A 10750-nucleotide genomic window follows, 5' to 3' on the forward strand; every position below is an offset into this window, starting at 1 on the left:
ATATTTCTATATTATTATTAAGAGAAACCTCATTGTCAACTTTTTTCTCCTTTTTCTTAATAAGTGCATATTTTTTTTCTATACTATTATTAAGAGAAGCCTCCTTGTCAACTTTTTTCCCCCTTTTTTTTCCTATTTTGTCCTCCTTATGTAAATATTGTGTATTAAAAGTGAGAGTGGAATTGAAAAAAATAAGTATATAATTGTCATTTTCTATAAAAAAATAAATAAATAAAATAGGGATATGCTTATCATTTTGTCAAAAGGTACAAAATTACTATTTTGCCCTCCTTTTTGTCAATAGTGTGTATCAAAAGTGGGCCCAAAATAGAAAAAATAGGGAGAAAAAGTTGACAAGAAGAGTTCTCTTAATAATACAGAATAGATAATATAGATAGATATGTGGGGGACTAAATAATTGCAAGCATACTCATGTGATGATGTTGCATGCAAAAGCAAATATTGCAAGGCAAAGATGGATAGATATGCCCTAGTACTGTTAGACACAATTCAAATTTCAGCTTTTCCTTTTCTGTTTTCCCCTTCAATGTTATGCTTCCCAACCGTTCTTCTTTTTGAGACTTTTTCCACACCCTTCTCTCCATTGTGGGGTTATATCACTTATTTTCCACCTGTAAATTTTCTTTGCTCGTTCGCATGCATTGGGTCCACCTATTGGCATGCTTGTGGTTGATAACTCGAACGGAGCGAATCATGAGAAATGTTTTTATGTGCCCGTCATACTATTACGTTGTTATCAAATATTATAATTTAGGTAGATGATGAGATTAATTTAGCTCATATTTACTTACTTAGAATTGGTGAAAGACATAAATCAGAATGATCTATATACTGGATCGTTACATTATGATATAAACAGTAAACTACATTAGTACAAACCATTATGGAGTGGATTTATTGGTAAGAGACGAATTTTAAGCTCGTATTTTACACATTATATCTTGTGTTCGATTTCTAGAACTTATAAATAACATGATAATAGCTAGGAAAAATTTAAATACCTATACGAGGCTTCCTAACCTTTACAAGAGTAAATTAATTGCTATAGCGAAACCGTCAAATAATGAAAATGATACTTCTGTCTTACATTCATGGTGATGTAACAATCGTGTTGATAAAACACACTCGAGGAAATTTTATTTTACAAGAGGTGGGTGCGTGGGACCAGTGTCCTTTTGATCATGGAGTTTGAATGGCAGAACTTTGTCTGATGTAAGTCACCTGCATCGTATTTCGTGTGGACGTTGACTGATGTACAATCCGACGGCAGAGCATGTTTGTTTCATGTGTCGTACAGACTTATTGTGTGGTGCTTTGTGCCAAAACACACTGATCTCCGAGTCGAACGGTGGGGATCAGAATTGGCCGATCCTTCGTATTAGTGCTTTTAATCATATATAATTGAGAGTTAGCCCCATCGACAGCTGGACTCATATCGATTTACTGCTGGTAATCAGCACTATAAACACAGTTTAGTGAAAGTTTTAGCACTAATCCTTCAATCCGTTATCTGTGTGAGAAACAATTTGAAATTCAATAAAAAATGGGACCCCAAATTATAGCTGTTTTCAAAGTAATAATATAAAGCTTCAGGGGTTCTACACTGCACATGCACATAAGACACGGCTTGATAAAAATATCCAAACCCTCAAAGTTTCTGATAAGAAATCATTGCGCATTGTTTTGGTAATGGCAGTGAATAATTCATTCAGTGCAATTAATCTAACGTAAAAAACACTGTCATTTTTTTTATTTATTTTTTCCTTTAAAATTTCATTATTATTAAAGAAAGAGTTCGAAACTATTACAATAATTTAAATAGGAGAAAGTTTCAAATCCGTGATGCATAGGTAGAAATCCAACGTCATTTCATTCATTTGAATTGGTTTTAAATTTGAAATTATTAAGTCTCTGCTGTCTCACATTCTATATTCATGTACAAATACTTTTTCCCCTTTTTTGGGGGCCAAGTTTTTATTCGCTATTTCCCTTGTTTTAGGATAGTTTTGTTTTTTTACTTATTTATATACTATCTTTTTCTGTTGTAGTCAGAGAAATAAGAGAGTTAGCTGGTAAGGATAGGAACCATAATCTATTAAGAAATATTACGACAAGAACACCACATTTAAATAGTACGTAAAAGTAAAGTAAAATACTAGTGTGCGTAGAAGAGTCAACGATCACAGCAGACAGCAAATCAAATGACCCTTCGTTGCATGTTATTCCCTAATTCAACATTGAAAGACATTGGATGTTTCTGGTCCCCCTTTATATATGTATTGCTATGGCTGGACTCTTCTGACTTTGGCTTATGGCACCACGTACCCTGCAAATCAAACAATTAATTTTACAACACCAGTTACCCTTAGTTTTGTATTTATAAATAACACTACCCACGTAATTACTTACTTCCGCACTTCTTTCCGACAGGTCGTTTCCTGATGTTGCATCGCTTTGCAATGGTAATGGCAATGGCGGGATTAATACCGGCTTGCTTTGCCAAAGGTGACAACAGAACAGCGCAAAGGCATTTTGGGGTAGTCTTGATCAAGGCACCAACTTTGGTGCAGCAAAGTGGGGGAACCTTGGCCCTCACGTTTCTGGCCGCACTCAAGCAAGGGCTCAGACTTGTTGCTGCTGAACTAATCGGAGTCTTTCCACATTCTCCAGCTGCAACAACTTCCTCGACGAAAACGTTCGTAGCCAGCAGAAACAAAAACACAGAAACAATGAAGGCTTTCATGTTGAAGCTCAACGTATATATTTGCAAGATTACTAATCAAGTTTGCTTGATTATATATATCTCTTTGCACGGACCTGATGAACTAGCTTAATGAACGGGTATATATAGCATAAGGAGAATGGTGCGTTTTGCAGTAGTGGGGTGGTTGTGGGATTGTGGAAGGATGACTATCAGGACTTGTGGCTTAGTTTATTCAAAGATGTAATCATTTGGGACGAACTGCGTAGAGTGTTCACACTGAGTGATACTTTCGCAAGGTGGCACGTAGTTAGATTTTTGCTTCCCTTGTATCTGCAGAGTGCTTTAGATCTCTTTCATTCGTTTTTTTGGGAATCTGTGAAAACCCACAACACCTGGCCACATCTGATTGAATTCAGAGTCGAACTGCCCGACAAGTTATTTTCTATATGCGTATTGGTAGTTAGACCAATTTTGTACATCAAAATTGCAAGTCATATGATATGTCACTAATAGGAAATAAACACGTTAATCAAAATTTAAGTAATAATCTAATCATCACTAACCTCATCATATATCTTACATTGCCATTTGACGTCATCACACCGTCATATGTCTTACATTGCCATTTGATTTCCCTAGCATTACATTTCCTATATATGAAGTCATCATACCGTCTTGTGATATTTTTGTTTCCATTGCCACTATGACACGTTGAATGTTCATGTACTGGTAGCACAACTTAATAGAGTAGCAATCCAAATCATATATGGAAGATATTTTTAGGAAAAATCTAAATCCACTCGTATGTAATCAAAAGCATTTCTAACGTATTTGACATAAAAAGTGATTACATATTTGAATAATCTAAGCCACAAACCCTGATAGTCATCCTTCCACTCGTATGTAATCAAGTGTGTATAGATTGTAAAGCATTTGAAAGCGCTTTTTATTTTATTTTATAAAGTACTATTTCTGAAAGTACTTTCAAGTGTTTTTCTAAAATAAAAAAAAAAAAAAAAAAAAGAAATTTCTAATGAAATTTCAACACTTTCCATCAACAACAACGCTTATGAACATGGTATAAGAATAGCATTTCCAAATCGACTCTAAAATTTCCTCCCAAAATGCAAGCTTTGAAAATGAAAGGGCCGTATTTCTTGTAAAAGGCCCATTAATTCTAATGGATTTCTATGCAGATTGAAGATGCGGGCTTCTATATATCAATTGAGTTTTTTTATTCTAGAAGGCCCATTAATGGATTGAACGTTCTGAAGTAAATCGCAAGACAAGGAAAGAGAAAAACTTACCTCTCCGGTCCAAATTCTCCATGAATCCCCCAATTTCCCAAAGGAATGTCCAAGTCTTTAATGACAGCATTGAATGTTGAAATGGAAGGAAATCGTCCGAATCCGACCGGCATCCCCTCCCTCTCTCCGACACTATATAACTCCCCTTATGTCTCTCTTTCTCTAGCATCATCAAACACCACAAAATACACAACCTAAATTACAGACCCACAAAAAACATGTCACCCGTGCACAAGAGCAGTTCAGGATCATCACTGGGTCCGGGAGGCCTGGACTTAACCCAAGCCTTCTTCAAGCCCATCTCCAGCGCCGACCCACCTTCCCCCACCAAGCGCCATACCAAAATCTCCGTCGTCGGCGCCGGCAACGTCGGCATGGCCATCGCCCAAACCATCTTAACCCAAGACGTCGCCGATGAGCTCGTCATTGTCGACGTCGACCCGGACAAGCTCCGCGGTGAGATGCTCGACCTCCAGCACGCCGCCGCCTTCCTTCCCCGCACCAAAATCATGGCCTCCGTTGACTACGCCGTTACCGTCGGCTCCGACCTGTGTATTGTCACCGCCGGCGCCCGCCAGAACCCCGGAGAGTCCAGGCTGAACCTCCTCCAGAGGAACGTTTCTCTGTTTCGAAATATCGTACCGCCGCTTGTCAAGTACTCACCGGACACCATCTTGCTAATCGTGTCCAACCCTGTTGATGTCTTGACGTACGTCGCCTGGAAGCTATCAGGGTTTCCCAGCAACCGGGTTCTCGGGTCGGGTACCAATCTCGATTCCTCCAGGTTCCGCTTCCTCATCGCCGATCATCTTGACGTTAACGCCCAAGATGTACAGGTAAATAAAGAGTGTACTGCATGTACTATTTCGTACTATTAAATATGTATGTTGAGTCAATTTCAGGGTTTAAAGAGATGACACGTAAATTTTTTTTTTTCACTTGCAAGCCTATGATATTTCAAATTTAATACTTCCGAAAAACATAATCCTAGAATTAGTTAGGATATAAGCCTATGATAGTTGTCGCCAGCTCTGATAAGTATTTTACTTTACAAATATCATAATCAGAATTATTTATTTTAAAGATCATTTTTGTGAATATGCAGAATTGAAAACTGTTTATTTTTTAGTTTTAATCAAAACTGTTCAAATTTTCTTTCATTTTGCCAAGAAAGTTACCTTCTTTTTTTTTTTGTTTTTTAATTTATATAAAAGTTATATAGTTTTGTGCTTGCACTAATTTACTGTTGAAATATGGTATATATGTGTAGGCTTACATAGTTGGGGAGCACGGTGACAGCTCCGTGGCGCTGTGGTCGAGCATAAGCGTAGGGGGAGTGCCGGTGTTGAACTTCCTAGAAAAACAGCAAATAGCCTATGAGAAAGAGACACTAGAAAACATTCACAAGGCAGTTGTCGAGAGTGCTTACGAAGTGATAAGTCTGAAAGGGTATACTTCATGGGCAATTGGCTACTCCGCCGCCAACCTGGCTCGGAGCATACTGAGGGACCAGAGGAAGATCCACCCTGTGTCGGTACTCGCCAAGGGCTTCTACGGAGTGGAAGGTGGGGACGTGTTCTTGAGCCTGCCTGCGCAGCTTGGGAGGGGCGGGGTGTTGGGCGTGGCCAATATACATCTCACTGACGAGGAGGCACAGAGGCTGAGGGACTCTGCTAACACCATTTTGGAGGTCCAAGCTCAGTTGAACTTGGGAATATGATCCAAATAAATTATTATCACCTAATTATTTTTTATATAGTATTCCCTCTATATAGGGCATAGCTATAGCCTCTAGGAGAGAATGCGATGAGTTCTTAATTTTCCATTCTGTTCAGTTCGTTAATGTTGGTCTAATATATGGAAAGTGATTTACTGAAATAGAAGAAATAATTAAATAAACAAAAACATCAGGCAAGCTTTGGAATTTTGAGCATCAATCATCAATGTAAAGAATCATTAATTACAACTGATCATGTTTTTGTTGGGATTTCAAGCTTGTGTAAAGTGATGTTATCAAAACAAGGTGTTTGACATTTTTTGGGAGACGTTATTTTTTAATTTTTTTTAACAAATAATATTATCTATTATATGAGAGAATGAACTAAATCTCATAATGGGCTAATGATAATGTCATTCAAATTCGCCTTTGGCAATAATCGAACCTAAAACTTCTCACTTATAAGTGAACAATACTACATCCTAACTTTTGAGAGACGTTATTAAAAAGGTAAAATCACAATAACACGTAATAACATGAGGTATGAAACATAGGTAGCCGAGTCAACATCGGAGGAGAGACCCTTTTCCTATATATCTTCTCCTCCTTTGTCGCCAACGGAGAATTGAACATGAGGTCTCAGTGGTTTGCTTATAATTAGACTACGTACATCCATATTGGTAAATGTAACATGTATTTCACTGCGTATAAGGATGTTACTGTTCACATTGGACTATTGGAATGGAGATGGATGGGTTTGAGAGCCTTTTGGCATAATACAGAAGTGGGAAAATATGAGAGTGACCCTAGAGTGGACAAGCTTCTATGATTTGGGGGATTAGTGGTACGGCCTTCGATCCTTTTCAAAGCTTCCTCAATAATGTTTCTATGTGTGGTCCAAATTAACAATTAGTGATATGGTCAATGACAAGGCACTTAACAACTATAGCAAGGCACTTAAGAAGGTCTCCTAAAACAATTTAAATGACTAGTACTGTTGACTACAAAAATTACAAAGCCTACGTGGCGCGCAGGCCGAGTAACTAATGAGCTAACTACGTCCTTCGGTTGAATGCGGGGCGTGCCAACTCGTCGGCCGAGCTCGGCCGAGGAGTAAAATTTGTTGATGTTGCGTTGAGCGCGTTGTTGACTTCTTTATCTTGCGACTGCGGCCGAGGAGGGAACAAATCTCGGCCTTTGGATTCTCGAGCCTGAAGACAAGGCTGCTAGTTCTACGAAGTTCAATATCAAATTCGGCTCTCAAGGTGCCGAATGTAGTAACCTGGTAACACCTCACTTCGCCGAGAAGGCTAATGAGATGACCTCTGCCAATAAGGATTTAAAAATCCTTCTCGACCGAGACTTGGATAGATAACCAGTCGGCCTCGACGCAGTGCTGTTTATCCAAACTGAAGGTGCTTCGGGAACGACTAATTCTACGACAACAGTGCTGTTTATCCAAACTGAAGATGTTTGCCGGTTGCCTTCACAGTGCTGTTTATCCAAACTGAAGATGTGTCGGCGGAAAAAAGAAAATAAAAATCTCAAGATGTTTGAGAGGTTTTGCGCAGGGCAGTTGTGTGTTGAATTGGAGGTCCTTTGAATGATGCCCGTTGCACTGTATTTATAGAGTCTTGAATACCCAAGCCGTGCAAACCAATCCTAATTACATTGTGACTCTGAGTCCTTATTTGTTCTCATCTTATCAAAATTTTGTTGTCATCTTGCAACCTGATGCAATCCTGCTTTGACTAATAACCTTTATCCCTCATTATCATAACCTTCTGCCAAAGACCACATGCATGCATGACTCCTTCACCAATTCCTAGATAAGACCACGTGCACCAATCTCATCCATGAATTCCAAGTCACTTTGTTCCGAAACAACCACCTGGATATATCAAAAATTAGGTTTTAACTATCCTAGTTATTATTAAGATATAATATTACGATAAAAATCAAAATATTACTTCTCAATAATAACTAAAAATTATTTCAACCACTTCATCATCCAACGGTCTAAAATTCGCCTATTCAACGGTCTCGATTGCTCAGGCCGATGGTGTAATTTTGGGTCCAAACATTGCCCCCCAGTTTCCTTGAGCTTCGGCTCGTAAGCCGAATGGTTAAGGAAATTAGCACAGTCGAAGAACCCTCATACCGCCGAATATATCTCTCCTCCTTTTTGCTGCTAAAAACCCTCTTTTCCACTTTAGTTTTTTTATAACCAAAATCCCTGCTACAATGGCATCCTTGAAAAGCCAACTTTGACTCACATAATGGCCATGCATAAATCAACCGAATGACAGGAAGCATGATATTGAGTCACCTTCATTTCAAACTTGGACACGGCACGAACTCCGAAGCTTTAAAATTTTATTCGACCAAATCTCCTCGGCCATGCTAAGCAGCATATAACAATAACTTTGCCGTGGTGAATTTTGATTGTTAGTAATTCGCCGAAGAGACATGGTCATGGCCTTTTTTTTTTTTTTTTTTTTTTTTTTTTTTTTGAGGCCGAGAAAATCTAAGCCAGGGTCGAGCAGAATTTTTCTTAGCAGCTCGGCTTGCATATATATATATATATATATATATATATATGGTGAGCCGAGGTCGAGAAGCTCGGAACGAAGGCAAGCAGAAACACAGGGTCGAGCAGAATTTTTCTTAGCAGCTCGGCTTGCATATATATATATATATATATATATATATATATATATGGTGAGCCGAGGTCGAGAAGCTCGGAACGAAGGCAAGCAGAAACACAGGGTCGAGCAGAATTTTTCTTAGCAGCTCGGCTTGCATACATATAACCCAATGTCAGCAACGCAGCAAATAAACATTTCAAAAACTAGCAAACTAAGCCGAGGTCGAGAAAAGGTAGGCTGATAAAAATTAGGACGAGCTCAAGAAACATTCGGCCGAGAAAAACCTTTCTTGGCAGTTCGGCCTGCCCACCAATCATGAATATGCCAGTGTCTCCTAATTGAAATATTTGCATTAACCATGCATTATTCCACCGTTCACCAAAACCAATTCTTTGAAAAGCCAACCTTTGAACAGTCAACTCCATCCAAAGCATGGGGTTGAGACACCTTTTATATATATATATATATATATATATATATTTCTCGACCAAGGCTTGGTGGAAGCAGGCCGAAGTCATTTGGAAGTTCTTCGACCGATCCCCATTTCTTAAAGTATTGGCCGAAAGGCCGAATGGTTAGCATCTTCTTGATTTTCTTGGCCTCGGCTTAGACAGCCGAGAGTTGTCTTATTTGTTTTTTTTTTTTTTTTTTTCGAGGGCTCAATGCTCGTTGTCCCCCCATATTTTCTTAAGTATCGGCCAAGAGGCCGAATGGTTAAGAAAGTAATTTAGCAAATGAAAATAAAAGTGGTCGAACTATAAATAGGAGGAGGCCAACAATGCTTTATTCCAAGCCGAGATCTTTTAATATCAAAATTCTCAAATTGATTTCGCTCTAGGCCGAATGAAGAACTTTCTCCAAATATTTTTGATTTGGTGATATATTTTTCATTTTCGGCCGTCGAATGTGTTAAACAATTATTATGTCCCCCAGACATAATTATTTCGTTAACTTCGGCTTTTAACTCGAGCAACTTGGCCGAATTGGATTGCTCCATGTCGGCTTTATTACCAATAATCATATCGATTGACGCAGTTTGTTCAGCTGAAACCATGAATTGGTCTTGTTCGTCATTAGAACACTTTTCTGACGAATTATTTTCTGAGTCAATTTTTGGCTCAGAAACTTGAACATTTTCTTCTAGGCCTACCACACTTTCAGCGGCGATCGAAAAAATATGTGGCCTTTGATCTTCGGCCAAAGTAACAATTTTCTTAGGCCGATATTTGATTACGGCCGGAGCGGAAAATTGCCCCCTGGTTTTTTCAACCAACCATTCCTCAAATGGAATCGATTTGTAGTCGAAAACGTAAGGAAAATATTTTCCATCTAGCCAGGTATTAAACCGAGCCCTGTCTTCATTTACCCATTGCTCTTGCAGGGTAACAGGAGCTTTTATTCTCAACATGTAAGCGAATGACTTTTGCATCTCTGTATGGCCACGAAGAATTTTTTCCACTTCCAAAGATCTTTTTTGTTCCTCATTGCGTTTTTTCAATTCCTCTAGATGCTCGTACAATCGGCTACGTTGAGCCAGATTGGAATCTTGATATATCATATGAACTTCGTAGTTTTAGCACTGGGTCCCACTGGGCGTGCCAAAATGTTGACTACAAAAATTACAAAGCCTACGTGGCGCGCAGGCCGAGTAACTAATGAGCTAACTACGTCCTTCGGTTGAATGCGGGGCGTGCCAACTCGTCGGCCGAGCTCGGCCGAGGAGTAAAATTTGTTGATGTTGCGTTGAGCGCGTTGTTGACTTCTTTATCTTGCGACTGCGGCCGAGGAGGGAACAAATCTCGGCCTTTGGATTCTCGAGCCTGAAGACAAGGCTGCTAGTTCTACGAAGTTCAATATCAAATTCGGCTCTCAAGGTGCCGAATGTAGTAACCTGGTAACACCTCACTTCGCCGAGAAGGCTAATGAGATGACCTCTGCCAATAAGGATTTAAAAATCCTTCTCGACCGAGACTTGGATAGATAACCAGTCGGCCTCGACGCAGTGCTGTTTATCCAAACTGAAGGTGCTTCGGGAACGACTGATTCTACGGCAACAGTGCTGTTTATCCAAACTGAAGATGTTTTCCGGTTGCCTTCACAGTGCTGTTTATCCAAACTGAAGATGTGTCGGCGGAAAAAAGAAAATAAAAATCTCAAGATGTTTGAGAGGTTTTGCGCAGGGCAGTTGTGTGTTGAATTGGAGGTCCTTTGAATGATGCCCGTTGCACTGTATTTATAGAGTCTTGAATACCCAAGCCGTGCAAACCAATCCTAATTACATTGTGACTCTGAGTCCTTATTTGTTCTCATCTTATCAAAATTTTGTTGTCATCTTGCAACCTGATGCAATCCT

General features: G+C 39.2%; 2 protein-coding genes across 2 annotated transcripts; one reads left to right on the top strand and one right to left on the bottom strand.

Moving 5' to 3' along the window:
- Positions 1–2086: 2086 nt before the first annotated feature.
- LOC103943133 (non-specific lipid transfer protein GPI-anchored 15) lies at positions 2087–2800 on the bottom strand (the record flags this gene model as incomplete). Its single annotated transcript, XM_009353341.3, has 2 exons — positions 2087–2347; positions 2431–2800. Coding segments are annotated over 2 exons (387 nt in total), but the record flags the coding sequence as incomplete, so codon positions are not given.
- On the top strand, positions 2799–5998 carry LOC103943134 (L-lactate dehydrogenase B-like). Its single transcript, XM_009353342.3, has 2 exons — positions 2799–4868; positions 5303–5998. The coding sequence occupies exons 1-2, from the start codon at positions 4251–4253 to the stop codon at positions 5750–5752; spliced, it is 1068 nt and encodes a 355-aa protein (XP_009351617.2). The 5' UTR covers positions 2799–4250; the 3' UTR covers positions 5753–5998.
- The last annotated feature ends 4752 nt before the right edge of the window (positions 5999–10750 follow it).

Source organism: the organism of the source record quoted next, unplaced genomic scaffold, assembly GCF_019419815.1.
Source record: "Pyrus x bretschneideri cultivar Hongxiangsu unplaced genomic scaffold, Pyrus_bretschneideri_v1 Contig22, whole genome shotgun sequence".
NCBI classification, from domain to species: Eukaryota; Viridiplantae; Streptophyta; class Magnoliopsida; order Rosales; family Rosaceae; genus Pyrus; species Pyrus x bretschneideri.

Bases quoted from the DNA above. Each gene is read 5' to 3' on its own strand.
- LOC103943134 (XM_009353342.3), top strand. From the start codon at position 4,251: ATGTCACCCGTGCACAAGAGCAGTTCAGGATCATCACTGGGTCCGGGA. The intron at 4,869-5,302 runs GTAAATAAAGAG...ATATATGTGTAG, and splicing joins TTAACGCCCAAGATGTACAG to GCTTACATAGTTGGGGAGCA.